The sequence below is a fragment of the Pelodiscus sinensis genome, chromosome 22 (assembly GCF_049634645.1).
Source record: "Pelodiscus sinensis isolate JC-2024 chromosome 22, ASM4963464v1, whole genome shotgun sequence".
NCBI lineage: Eukaryota > Metazoa > Chordata > Testudines > Trionychidae > Pelodiscus > Pelodiscus sinensis.
In genome coordinates this window covers 2629341-2643879 of record NC_134732.1, presented here as the reverse complement: position 1 = coordinate 2643879, position 14539 = coordinate 2629341, and the positions used below count along the sequence as shown (strand labels likewise).

General features: G+C 56.0%; 1 protein-coding gene across 8 annotated transcripts in view; it reads left to right on the top strand.

Moving 5' to 3' along the window:
* GRIN1 (glutamate ionotropic receptor NMDA type subunit 1) overlaps positions 1-14539 on the top strand; it is a 67559-nt gene that overhangs the window by 11649 nt on the left and 41371 nt on the right. For all 8 annotated transcript variants that reach the window (XR_012897173.1, XM_075905404.1, XM_075905401.1 and 5 more), the window contains exons 2-3: positions 6559-6693; positions 9083-9259. Coding sequence is in view for 7 of the 8 variants with exons in the window: in XM_075905404.1 (XP_075761519.1) it covers positions 6559-6693; positions 9083-9259 (312 nt within the window). In the remaining variant the exon portion in view is untranslated. The remainder of the gene's footprint in view (positions 1-6558; positions 6694-9082; positions 9260-14539) is intronic.

Sequence of the window (14539 nt, the reverse complement as noted above, 5' to 3'; positions counted from 1 at the left end):
GTATCCGTCTCTCTTCTCAGCTTAGCATCATCCATGATCTCGCTGCGGGTGCAATCCATCTGAGCACTACATTGTTAACGAAGATAGTGAACAAAACTGGACCCAGGACTGACCCCGGGACACTATATGTGGTACCGGCTGCCAACTATACACCGAGCTATTGATCACTCCCCATTGAGCCTGATCATCTAGCCAGCTTTCTGTCCGCCCTATAGTCCGTTCCTCTAAGCCAGCCTTGCTGGCAAGGATTCTGTGGGAGACCACATCAAAAGCTTTTCTAAAGTCAAGGTCTATCACGTCCACCGCCTTCCCCACGTCCACAGAGCCAGTTACCTCGTCATAGAAGGCAACCAGGTGGGTCAGGCAGGACTTGCCCTTGGTGAAACCATGTCGACTCTTCCTGGTCACCTTCCTCTCCTCCAAGTGTTTCAAAATGAATTCCTCGAGGATCCCCTCCATGATCTTTCTGGGGACTGAGGTGAGGCTGACTGGTCTGTAGGATTTTTTTAGTCTCCTTTTCCCCCTTTTTAAAAGATGGACACTGCATTTGCCTTTTTCCAACTGCCCAGGATCTGCCCTGATCACCACACGCTTTCGAAGATACTGGCCAGTGCCTCTGCTGTCACATCAGCCAACTCCCTCAGCACCCTCGGATGCGTTAGATCCAGCCTCATGGCTCTGTGTATGTCCAGCTTTTCTAAACAGTCCTTAGCCTGCTCTTTCACCGCCGAGGGCTGCCCGCCTCCTCCCCATCCTGTGCTGCACAGTGCCGCTGTCCGGGAGCTGACCTTGCCTGTGAAAACAAACAAAAAAAGCCCTGAGTGCTTCAGATGTTCCCACCTCATCTGTCACTAGGTTGCCTTCCCCATTCAGTGCGGGTCCCACACCTTCCCTGACCTTCTTCGTGTTGCTACCATACGTGTAGCAACCCTTCTTGGTCCCCTTCCCATCTCTTGCTAGCTGCAATTCCAGTTGTGCTTTGGCCTTCCTGACTACACCCCCGCATGCTCAATCAATATATTTACACTCCTCCCTAGTCATCTGTCCAAGTGTCCCCTTCTTGTCAGTTTCCTTTTTGCGTTCAAGCTCTCAAGAGATCTCTCTGTTAAGCCAACCAAGTTTCCTGCCAGATTTGCTATTTTTTTCTGCACACTGGGATGGTTTGTTCCAGCACCCTCAATAAAGCTTCTTTAAAATCCAGCCAGCCCTCTTGAACTCCTTTCCCCTTCATCTTAGCCTCCCAAGGGATCCTACCCATCAGTTCTCAGAGGGAGTCTGTGTCTGCTTTTCTGAAGTCCAAAGTCCATATTTTGCTGCTCTCCTTTCATCAGGATCCTGAATTCTCCCATCCCATGGTCACTGCTGCCCAGGTTACCACCTGTCTACGTCCCCAACCAATTCTTCCCTGCATGTGAGCAGCAGGTCACCCGGAGCATGGCCCCTAATTGGTTCCTTCAGTGCTTGCTCCAGGAAATTGTCCTCAATCCTCTCCAAAAGCTTCCTGGATTTTCTGTGCCCTGCTGTATTGCTCTCCCAGCAGATGAATTCCCCCCATGAGAACCAGGGCCTGTGCTCTGGAAATCATAGAATCATAGAATCATAGAATAATAGGACTGGAAGGGACCTCGAGAGGTCATCGAGTCCAGCCCCCCGCCCTCAAGGCAGGATCAAGCTCCGTCTACACCATCCCTGACAGATGTCTATCTAACCTGTTCTTAAATATCTCCAGACAGGGAGATTCCACCACCTCCCTTGGCAATTTATTCCAATATTTGACCACCCTGACAGTTAGGAATTTTTTCCTAATGTCCAATCTAAACTTCCCCTGCTGCACTTTAAGCCCATTACTCCTTGTCCTGTCCTCAGAAACCAAGAGGAACAAATTTTCGCCTTCCTCCTTGTGATTAAATGTCTTTTAATTGTCTGAAGAAAGCTTTGTCTACCAGAACCTCCTGGTCTGGTGGTCTATAGCATGCTTCCACCACACCGTCACTCTTGTGAACACCTGTGAAAGTCTCTAGAACACGCCCACGGCAGCATCAGCTCCCTGGACACCAGGGTCAGTTTCAACAATAGAAGCCTGCAGACAGCTACGTGTAAGACACAGATCAGCCCACCTACCATCAGAGATCCAGTACCCCCCTGAGCTAACTGCTACCTACAGCCCAGCACGCAGAAACACAGAGTTGACTCAAGAGAAAGTCTGGCAAACGCGCCTTCATACCCGTCAGACCACTGTCGCCAAGCAAGGACACCGCCACAAAGCAGAAAAGGGAAAAAAGCCTCCGCTAGCAGTTACCACATAGGAACTCATAGAGGGTTCCGCCAAACAATTCCTGATGGGGACCCCCCACCCCGGATGGAATCGTTCCCAACCCCTTCTCCTGGCCTTCAAGCAAGCAGCCCCAGATCCTGCCAGGACAAAGTTGAAGCAATATCTCTAATGCTACATTGATCAACACCTTTCAAGACCTGGGGGTCCTACCCATGCCTATCACAACATGGGGGGCACCTCGGCCAGTGCATTAAATACCCCGACATCAACAAAGATCTCTTGGCATTGGAAAAAGTTCCAAAAAGGGCAACAACAATGATTAGATGTTTGGAACTGCTGCCATATGAAGAGAGAGTACGGAGACTGGGACTTTTCAGCTTAGAAAAGAGGAGAGTAGGGGGCATAGGATAGAGGACTATAAACTCATGGCTGATGTGGAGAAAGTGACTAAGGAAAAGTTATTTACTTGCTCCCATAACACAAGGACTAGGGGGTCACCAAATGAAATGAATAGGCAGCAGGTTGAAAACGAACAAAAGGCCGTATTTCTTCAGCAGTGCACAGTCAACCTGTGGAACTCCTCGCCAGAGGACGTTAGGAAGACCAGGGCTTTAACAGGGTTCAAAAAAGAGCTAGATAGATTCATGGAAGACAGGCCCATCAAGGTCTATTAGCCAGGATGGGCAGGGATGGTGTCCCGAGCCTGTTTGCTGGGGGCTGGGAATGGGCGACAGGGGAAGGATCACGTGAGGATTCCCTGTTCCGTTCACTCCCTCTGAGGCACCTGGCACTGGCCACTATTGGAAGACAGGACACTGGGCTACCTGGAGCTTTGGTTTGACCCAGTCTGGCTGTGCCTTTATTCTTATATTCTTATGCAACAGCGATGGTGGGTGCGGAGGTGAAAGGAAGCTAGTGCGCCCCAGGGCATCGCTCTGGCAAGATACCGGCTGGCTGTTGCACTTGACTGGAGAGGGACGGGCAGGACACTCTATCCTGGCTCCTGGGGTTTCCTACAGGCTGCCGCACTGAGCAGCAGGCAGCCAGGCAGGTGAAAGGGGCTGGCTGAGGCTACCCTCCCTTCCGGGACTCCCCAGCCCTGAGCCCCCTCTCCTGGATGCTGTTTTGGGAGCATGGAGGCTGCAGCCGCACGTTCGAGGTCACTGCTGCTCTCCTTCCCCTTCCGCTAACTAGGGAGCGTGGGGAAAGTGCCCCAGCCTGCTGCATCCCCTCCCTGCTGGCTGCCCAAGGGCGGGGCAGAGGCCAATGCAGTACACTGGCATGCAGGAGGTGCTGGGAGGCAGGGAGAGGAGGATGGGGGGTACTTGGGGGAGAACAGGACGGGGCAGGAAGTGGGAGAAGCGGGAGAAGGGAAGAGTCACAGTGGGCTGGTGGGTGTGGGGGAAGGGATGGAGTGGGGGTGGGGCAGGGATCAAGTCCCCCCGCAACTTCCAAAGATGGCACCCAGGGTCCGCTGGCACAGGCCCGCCATGGGTGGCTTATTGCAGTGTAACACCCTGAGCTGTCCCGGGGCTGAACCGCCCAGCATGGGCAGCTCCCAGACTCTCCATTCTTGGCTCCTTCCCGGCTCTGCCAGAGGGCTGCGTCCTGCTCCGTTTCCTCCTTGCGCTGCGCTGTTTTCACTCGGGCCGCCATGCCCCCAGCCCATCGGGCAATGCCCGCTTGCATGCCCCCGCCCATCGGGCAATGCCCGCTTGCATGCAGCCCAGCCCATCGGGCAATGCCCGCTTGCATGCCCCCCGCCCATCGGGCAATGCCCGCTTGCATGCCCCCCGCCCATCGGGCAATGCCCGCTTGCATGCCCCCCGCCCATCGGGCAATGCCCGCTTGCATGCCCCCGCCCATCGGGCAATGCCCGCTTGCATGCCCCCAGCCCAGCGGGCAATGCCCGCTTGCATGCCCCCGCCCATCGGGCAATGCCCGCTTGCATGCCCCCGCCCATCGGGCAATGCCCGCTTGCATGCAGCCCAGCCCTTCCCACCCAAACTCGTCCCCTGGCAGAGCCCCGGTGCACGTCTCATGCACCCTTTGCTTTGCCCAGCACCGTGGAAGTGCTGCTGCTACGGCGTCTCCCTCCCTCAGCTCCGGCCAGTGAACGCTCTGCCTTAGATCCCTGCCCCCATCTGCAGGCCCGTCTCTGCTTTCCTTCCCCCACTGCTCCCCTGTGCTCCTCTCAACACAGACCGTTCCGCGGGCCTCCAGCCAACCACCCTGGATGACAAAATGGGTGCAGGAGGGGATGGGGGTGAGGGCTGGGTGCAGGAAGGGATGGGGGTGAGGGCTGGGTGCAGGAGGGGATGGGGGTGAGCTCTGGGTGCAGGAGGGGATGGGGGTGAGGGCTGGGTGCAGGAAGGGATGGGGGTGAGGGCTGGGTGCAGGAGGGGATGGGGGTGAGGGCTGGGTGCAGGAAGGGATGGGGGTGAGGGCTGGGTGCAGGAAGGGATGGGGGTGAGCTCTGGGTGCAGGACGGGATGGGGGTGAGGGCTGGGTGCAGGAAGGGATGGGGTGAGCTCTGGGTGCAGGACGGGATGGGGGTGAGGGCTGGGTGCAGGAGGGGATAGGGGTGAACTCTGGGTGCAGGAAGGGCTGGGGGTGAGGGCTGGGTGCAGGAGGGGATGGGGTGAACTCTGGGTGCAGGAAGGGATGGGGTGAGGGCTGGGTGCAGGAGGGGATGGGGTGAACTCTGGGTGCAGGAAGGGATGGGGTGAGGGCTGGGTGCAGGAGGGGATGGGGGTGAGGGCTGGTTGCAGGAGGGGATGGGGTGAACTCTGGGTGCAGGAGGGGATGGGGGTGAGGGCTGGGTGCAGGAGGGGATGGGGGTGAGGGCTGGGTGCAGGAGGGGATGGGGGTGGAGATCTGGGTGGGATCAGCGTGTGTGATGGAGTTGGGGGTCTGCACCTGAGCGAGATGGGAGGTGTTTACCTGATGCGGCGCCCCCCCATCACTCCCATTGGTGGGATTCCGGCCAATGGGAGCAACGGGGAAAGCCTGCAGGTGAGCCGTTTCCAGGTGCTGCCGTTCCCCCAGCCAGGGGCAGGAGGAGCAGCAGCGCACGGAGCCGCTCCCTGCCCCTGTGAGCAGGCTCTGGCCCGCAGGCTCAGGGCTCCCCCCTGCAGAGGGAGGCTGGTGCTCCAACCTCGCAGGGTAGTGCGGTCCTGGAGCGCCAGCATGGGCTCCCGCTGCAGGATGGTCGCGGGCCACTAGCGGCCTATGGCCCACGCCGCTGCTCTAGCTTTACGCTTCCTTCCGCTCCCAGTTATTGCCCGGCCTTGCACGTCCCTTCCTTACACCCCACCCCAAAAGCCATTGCTTCCGGGCAGGAGGAGTTCGAAGCTGGCTTGGGCACTCTGTGTGTGCTGCCGTCACCGCGCTGGTTGCAGTATGGACAGACCCCCAGCCCGGCAATGCTCGGGGGGCAGAGAACGTGAACAGGAGCTTGGGGCTAGATCCTAACCAGTGCAAATGGGTCTCCCTCCATTGACTTCAATGTGGTTCCACTGAGTTACCCCGGCTGGGGAGCTGTTGGTCAGGTCCCAGGGACATTATGGGGCTGGAAACGTGAGTTCACATACAATAATATCGTCACCTCGGCCATCACATCAACCCTGCTTTGCTGGGAGAAGAGAACGCAGCTGCTCAGACCTATTTTAGCCACGTTGCTTCACGTCCTTACCTGTGCGCTGAGCATTCTCCCGTGCTCCCCCCGCCCCCGGCTTTGTGATCTGTGTGCATGCTTGGCAGGCAGCTGGCTGATTTGTTCTGTGTTTCGACTCCCTCCCTCTGTCTGTCTCTGGCGCTCTCGCGCACCGAATCCCAGCTGACCACTTTGTGTGTAATAGTCCTCAGAGGGGAATTAGAGGGGAGTATTAAATGTGCGGTTAAATAAATCGCATTACCTAGCGTGCCTGCAAGAGAGAGGTTTCTCTTTAATCAGCAAATCCACCAGAGCGAGGCGCTTCGCTTGCCAAGCGGTGCGTTTCCATTCCGAGGAATCCCCAAACAGACCCCGCTCTTCCCACTGGCAAGGGCTTCAGGCGAAGGGCAGAGGCAGCCTTTTCACACACCCCTTCCTCTATCCACCAACCCCCCACGTCGTGTGTGGCTCATGGATGGTTTGGTTATTTCTGTCTCCTGGTGTCTGAATGCCCCGACCGGGCTAGCCCTGGGCTGCTTAGTGTCTAGCAAAGACAAGGACATTCACATTTCAGGATTGTTCTGCTGCTGTCAAATAACGTTTGTATCATGTGTCCTGTATCCTACAGGTCTATGCAATATTAGTTAGTCACCCACCTGCTCCAAATGATCACCTAACACCAACACCCGTCTCATACACAGCTGGCTTCTACAGGATTCCTGTCATTGGTCTGACAACACGCATGTCTATATATTCCGATAAGGTAACTGATGCATGCTTCCTAGTCCGTATCTCATACATGTGGTGTAAATGAAGAGCGTCCATCAGAAGTGACTAATGATTTCTATACTCCTTTCTCCAGAGCACCTCTCTCCATCTCTCTCTCTCTCTCTCCTCACATGCCACCGCCCCCTCTCTCTCTGTCCTCTCCAGAATGATCGGATGCCTCTCGCTTTTTCTCTCCTCTGGCTCTCTCTCAATACCTTCGCTTTCCTGTCTCACAATGGTGACCTACATATGGCTGGATCAGTTCGGCAGCGTGTCTGGCTCTGGCTGCCGTCTTCACAGTTCTGTGGCCAAATCAAATTCATGGGCTAACCCCTGAGCTGCTGACTAGTGACAGCCGCTACCTCCCGGGTGGTCCCTGGATGCTGGAGGAACGGCAGAGATGGAGGAGGAGACTCATCCTGCCTCTTTTGGTCTTCAAGGCTGTTTGGTGTTGTTCAGTCTGGGTGTGACTGGAAGTTACCACCGCTAAGGTGAAGTTTTCCTCGGGTTTGAGAGAACACCCGGCCTGCCAAGAAATACCAAGTCCAGTTGCAAACTGAGCTCCCCATCCCTGGGAGACTTTGGGGTGGTCACTTTGGGGTGAGGCGGCCAGGCTAGGAAGAGGTGCCATTCATATCTGACACCCCCCCTATTTTGAGGGTCTCTGTTGCCTTCTTGCCTAGGGTTTGTGCTGGCTTCCTGCAGAGAGGTGAGTTGGATACCGGTGGCCATGTGCCAGGACAAGCGGGGAGTACAGGGGGGGGGCTCCTTCGTGAGTCACTTCTCACTTCAGAGCTGCCCTCACCCAGGGTACATCTAAACTACATGGCTCCGTCGATGGAGCCATGTAGATTAGGCTGATCAGCAAAGGGAAATGAAGCTGCGATTTAAATAATCGCGGCTTCATTTAAATTTAAATGGCTGCCGCGCTGAGCAGACAAACAGCTGATCAGCGTGCTAATCTGGATGCTCCCCCGCCGACATGAAAGCCCTTTATCGACCTCCCCGGTAAACCTCATCCTACAAGGCATAACGGGGAGGTCGATGAAGGGCTTTCAGGTCGGCGCGGGAGTGTCCAGACTAGCGCGCTGAGCCGACAAACAGCTGATCACCTTTTTGTCGGCTCAGCGCAGCAGACATTTAAATTTAAATGAAGCCGCAATTATTTAAATCGCGGCTTCATTTCCCTTTGCCGATCAGCCTAATCTACATGGCACCATCAATGGAGCCATGTACTTTAGACACACCCCTAGTGTCCTTTTGTGACAGCAAAGAAGTACCGCAGAGTCCTTGCAGGTGACGGCTAGCTTAGGGCTGTTGGTGGCTATTAGCCAAGGTGGCCAGGGATGCAACCCCATTCTCCGGCTGTCCCTCACCTCCGTTTGCCAGAAGCTGGGAATGGGCAACCGGGGACGATTGCTGGTGGTGTTCACTCCCACCGAAGCACCTGGCACTGATGGCAGGCTGGATACTGGCCGAGATGGAATTACGACCGGTGTCCACAAAACCAATACAAGTTCCGACACCCAGGCTAACGCTTCCCAGAGATCTGCCCTCAGTCTCTTGGGACCCTGAGAGGTTCCGACTTTCCAATCCTTCCTCAAGGACAGGACAGGAGGCCCTGGCTGTTTCCTGGATCTGAAGAAAGGCTCTGTGCCCGCTTGAGCTCCAGCTTCCAGACTATTGAAATCCAGTCGTCCCTCCTTTGTCTGTCGGCTACTGGAGAGCCCAGCATTTTGGAAATGTTGAGAAACCTTGACCTACTAAGGCCCTATAAGACTGATCGGTGCCACCAGTAAGCAGGTCGCCACATTAGTCTGTATCTGCAAAACCAGCAAGGCCTCCCGAGGCACATTAGAGACTCACAGGTTTATTTGGGCATCAGCTTGCGTGGGCAGAATCCCACTTCATCGCTGGTAAGCTTTTTCTCATGTGTGTGTAGGTTCTTGTACTGGTTTTCTTGGGTGTTCTTTGTGATGCTGTTACCTTAAGAATAAATGTGCTTGCTTAGAAGAAGCAGTCGTCTCTCATGCTTTTCAATCAGAAACACGGTCAACAATATTATTGACAATGAATACCAAGGTCAGCTCTGCTTCTTCTAGGCCACACATTCAACCACCCCATGCACAGGTCTAGCCCCAGAACACAAGAGTGTCCGACATTGGCGCGAGTGTCTGCCGCTCCACCCAAAAGGGGAATTCCAGACTGCAGAGGCCAACTAAAGATTTGAGAGCCAAAAGCCTCTTGCTACGAGTCACAGAAATGCCTGCGCGGCGAGACTTCCGGGCCCGGCCCTGAACTTGTGGAGCTGAGTGGTCCGTGAGCCCTCGGTGGGCAAGCATGAGCTGCAAAAGTCTATGTCTAGCCTTTGTTGTTCCTTACAGAGCATCCACCTCTCCTTCCTGCGCACTGTCCCGCCCTACTCTCACCAGTCCAATGCCTGGTTTGAGATGATGCGTGTATACAACTGGAATCACATCATCCTCATCGTCAGCGACGACCACGAAGGTCGCGCCGCCCAGAAGAAGCTGGAGACGCTCCTGGAAGAGAGAGAATCCAAGGTCAGTATCGAACCATTGTCGTGTCGTTTTGTTAAAGAGCAACAACAAAACTAGGAGTCTCAGGCTGTTGTTTGTATGTAGATTCCTGTATGTAAAACACCTTTTTCTTTCCATTGTAACATGGCTAACATTATGCTTAAAGCATCAACAGTGTCTGACTAGTACCTGACAGAACTTTGTACTTTATTCATTTCACTTGCTTTGCCATGGTCAAAATCTCCTACGTGTAAATCGACTACCAAACGAAGGGCAGAATAACCTGGAGCTCTGCAAATACCTCGCCCGGGCAAGGCCCACCCAGGGAGGGGACCAATCGCGCAGCTTAAGGAAACGCCCACCCCCATTTGCACTTCCTAAGGGTACAGTGCAGGCTTGGCAGAGCCAATTAGGAAACAGAGTCCGAAGAGCAGCTTGATTGGCCAACTGGCACTTGCTTAGGGGATTAGGCGATAAGGGGAGTCGGTGTGCAGCTGTACAATGGTACAGAGCCTTCTCCCTCCCTAGAGGTGTGTAAGTCCCTTCTGGACCAAGCCCTGGCTGGGATGATGGAGTTGGGGTTGGTCCTGCTTTGGGCAGAGGGCTGGACTCGATGACCTCCTGAGGTCTCTTCCAACCCGAGGATCTGGCAATTCTACGATAACGTGTCCCCTCCACACAGCTCTCAGCTCTTCGGCTGTCGTTATATGCCCAGGCCCATCCCCACTGACGCACACGCTAAACATGCTTCCCTGACATGCACTGCACCCAGTTTCCGTGTCAAACAAAGGGGCGCATCACCAAGTCCAGCCTAGTCGAGGTTCTCCAGGTGCGCCGGGGGCTCATCTGGTTCATCAGGGGGCCAGGGGAGCCGGAGCTGCATTGCTAAACGGGAGCAGGTACAGATAAGACGGGAAGCCCCAGGGCTGCAGTCCTACTCGGAGACGTTTCCGAGGGAAAGCCTTCTTCACGACTGGCCTGTGGGAGCGACCATTCCCACCCACCGGCAGGGATAGGCTCAAGCCGATCTCAGGTAGGACACGGCCAAGTCTCTCACCGCTACATTCCTGCCTGCCCGGCAGCCCCGGTGAGGGATTCCGCTCCTCGCCTGTGCCTGGCGACGCCTGTAATTCGTTAGTGTCCGGGTATAACAGCAGCGGCTGGGCCGCCCGCCAGTTGTGGCCGAGCGGGCGGTGGATTGGCAGACACAGCTGTGGCTTGTGGTGGCTGCTTAGAATCAGAGAGACCTTGGTGTTGGGAGGCGCCTCTTCTAGCTCATGCCCATTTCTGCAATGGCCCGGCACCAAATGAGCCATCCCTGGGTGCATCCTGTCAGCATGGGCTATCCGCACTGATGGGTCCCCTTGCAGCTTCTTCCATAGCCCAGAGGGTCCTCAGAGTCCAACATTCCCCCCAAAGAGGAAGCCTGTGGGTTCCTTGCGGCAGCAGTTTCATAGACTCCTAGACTTGGAGGTCAGGACTACCCAGATCATCTAGTCTGGCCTCCTGCACTTCACAGGCGGCAGAACCTTCCCCACCTGCCCCTCAGACAGACCCTGACCTCTGCCCACGTGAGGGAAGTCCTCAAATCATGGGCTACAGATGCCACGTTACAGAGATGCCACCACTGACACTAGCTGAAACCTGCAAGTGACCCATGCTCCCTGCTGCAGAGGAAGGTGAAAATATCCCAGGGCCTCTGCCCATCTGCCACAGGGGAAAATTCCTTCCCGACCCCAAATATGGGGATCAGTTAGACCCTGAGCTCGTGGGCAAGACCCCCGCAGGCAGAAAGAAGCTCCGAACCCTCCTTGACTGGTGCTTCATCTACAGCTGCCGGGGATTTTGCACCAGCTCATTGACTCTTCCGCGTGGTGGCATTTTTGCTGAGACCTCCCGCATTGGGTCCAGCTCACCCGCCTCATTATGTTCCCGAGAGCTTTCAGGGTCAATGTCACCCTCGTTCTGAGCCAATGTGCTTGTGTCCCCAGCCTCAGACCTTCCGCCTACAACTTCCACGCTATCGTCTCTGCTCTGCTCCCGGCACTGTCCTTTGGCTCAAGCAAAGAGAACATCCCCCCGCTCATGGCCACATTCTGGTCCTTTGTCACCTCTTGCCCTCAAGGGGGTGCTGCCCCAGCTCTGTGTTATCCTCTTTGTCAGCTGATCTCTTGGAAAGGGGAACCACCACAACTTGGGGGGGGGGGTCTCTCTTGTGGCCTGCACTGGGTTTGAGCTGAATACATGACACTCCCCTGTGTCTGCTGCGGCCTGCTTCAGACAGTGGGACCCGTCTCTTGGATGAGAGGCTGCCTTCTCCTTTGCCCCTTCTTTGACAACTCCCAGGCTGTCCTCCTCCCTTTCCCTTTTCTATGGACTAGGTTGCTCTAGTCTGCTCTGGACTAGTCAGAGTGCATGACGTTCTAGAGCAGGCTGATAGGTTCCGAGTCTAGAATGGACTCTTGTGACGATCTAGGCCAACCTGCATAATGTCGGTGATCGGTTGGGTTCTGCACTTCTCCCCCAGTCTCTCCTGGTTCTTTGCCCTTCTTATCAATGAGAGGTTGATCCCTGGGCTTTTGTCCAGTTCCTTTCATTTCCATGGCCTGCACCCTGCCTTGGTCCTGTCTCCAGCCATACAGACCGCACATGGACCTGGTGCAGAAAGGAGAAGCTGCTGCCCAACCATCAAGCATTGCTGCCATCCGTCTGGGCAGGCTGAGTATTCGTGGTGATTGCTCATTGTAAAATTCATCTTAACGCCAACCCCGCATTCCCTTGCACTTGGGGACTGAAACCTCTGGTGGCAGCAATAGGATTTCCGGTCATGTCACCTGAGAGCCTCAGATTGTCCAGTCAGGCTCTGAGCGTTACCCTGTGATGGTGCATCGGGGACCCCCGACCGTGCACCCCCGTAGCAGCACGATGAGTCTCTGCCAGCCAGTAGAATAGAGGGAGTTTATTGCTTCTCCAGGATACAGCACAGCACAGACGCGATGTGGTTACAGGAGTCAGGGCCAGGCCGCCTCAGGCCCCTTGGGGTAGGGGTCCACCGCCCCCCTCTACCTCCAGTACTCAGCTTAGTCTCTTCTCTCCATGTTTTTCCAGACTGTCCATCTCCCAGGCCCTGCTCCCCACCCAGGTGGCCACCTCCACCTCCCTTCCTTTGTCTCTCCTTCAGGGAAGAGCCTTGTTATCTGCTCAGGCTGGGACTAGGTGTCTGGGCCAATCCACGTGTGGGTGAGTCAGTGGGAATCCCATGTCACAGCGCAGGGGGACCGGGTTACAGAGCAAACAGCCCCCCCCACTGCGTCACACCCCCAAACACTGTTTTGGTGCCTGAATAATTTAAACATGGGCATTTCTGCCTGGCATTCCTATCCAGCGCGGACTTCTCTGGGACCAGCCGAATTTCAGGTTTGGTTCAAGTCCATCTCCAAGGACTATCAGCCTGATCGAGCTGGTCTTGGTCACACGGAGGCGCTCTGCCGGCTGTGAGCAGTGCGATTGTTCAAGACTGCAATAAATTCCCCCCACAGACATTTGCCTTGGTAAGTGACTCTGTTCCGACTGTGCCCTGGGTCTGTTGTGCTGCCGTTCTGCGAGTGAGCCAGAAAACCAGCACGCTGGCAGGCGCCTCTGGGTAAACCATTGCTTCGAAGCAAATGCTGGAGAAAAGTTCTGGAAAGTGCATTTTTAATTTGTGACGGTGAGTCTTTGCTTCAAACACCTGAGTCTAAAAGATACGCGTACCAAACAGGAGCCAGCTACTCAGAGAGACACTCATCCAATCAGGAGCCAGCGACTCAGAGAGACACTCATCCAATCAGGAGCCAGCGACTCAGAGAGACACTTGCCCAATCAGGAGCCAGCTGTAGAACCCTACAACCCATGCATCCCCTCCACACATTTTGAATCTCAAACCAGCGGCTGCACAGAAATGCTTTGATTAGTTAATGCAAGATGGTGGCTAAAGGAGCCACATGGAACAATGCGAGGGGTTCTGCTGTGCTGTGGGGAGTCCAGCAGGGACGTAGAGCAGCTCACGGGATAAGGGATGTGTAAAGGAGTCTATCGGGGTGCCCCCGGACACCCCGCACTCTCCGCCTGAGTCTCATGTTCCCCTCGCCCAGAGGTTCACCGTCGGGCGTCCCCAGTCAACTATCTCCCTGGCCTAAGGTGCCCCTTTTTACACCAGGGGTCTCCGAGCTTCCCATAGCAGGGAGAGGGGGGTCCGGGCCCGCCCTCTCTCACGGACCCCAGCCCAGGGCCCTAAGGACTCGAAACGCTTATGGCGTCCGGTCCGGCTGGTGGGGCGTCTGCCGTAACGCACCAGCCCTCAGGCTCCCTTTGCCTGCCCTGGGCTGCTTCCTCTCCCTGCTGCGCTGCCTCACCGAGGCGGGGGCTTACCTCCGCGGTTTGGTGTCCTCCCCTCTCAGGCAGCCATGTCCGGCCTTTTTAAATCTCCGCGCCGCTTGTGGCCGGGGGTGGGGGTGGCTCCGCCCCCTGTACGTGGGCCTACTTCCGGCGGGCGGCGCACCCACCCTCTGGTACCGCCCCTCGCGTGGCGTCAGGCGTGGCCTCAGCGGGTGTAGGCGTGTTGCCGCTTCCGCGGCCTGGGAACACCCGGCGCATCGCCGCTCGCCCCGCACTGGGGCCGCCCGGTTTGTCCTCGGCGCCTCCGGCTCCCACCTGCCCATCACCGCTCGCAGTGTGGCTGGTGTCGGGGCTTCTCGCTCCGACCCCTGGGGTGCCGCGAAGGCAACTTCCAGGGGGATCAGAGTGCGGGGCGCCTCTGCCCCGTCACAGGATGGAAATTAAGGCTGGGCAAGACGAGGGCTGTAGGTTTGGCATTTTGCATCAAAAATCAATGGCTGGTCCCAGTAGATTTAGGACACGTCTGGGTTCCAAGGGAAATGGTGACTCATATCACGGGAATGTCATTTCCAGAGGGAGGCCAAGTCCTGCCCCTGGGGTGGGTTGCAGAGGGGCCCCATCCTGCACTCCCCTGCAGTGATGGTATCTGTTCCTTGGGGACACCCTCCTGCTATCCCCCCAGCAGGCATGCGTGAGAGCGTTCCGAAAAGGGCAACAGCAATAATGTGCTTGGGACGGCTGCCATAGGATGAGAGTTTAATAAAATTGGGACTTTTCAGCTTAGAAAAAAGGAGACTAAGGGGGGATAGGATAGAGGTCTGTAAAATCATGGCTGATGTGGAGAAGTAAATAAGGAAAAGTTATTTATGCTTTCCCATAACACAAGAACTAGGGGTCACCAAATGAAATGACTAGGCAGCAGGGTTA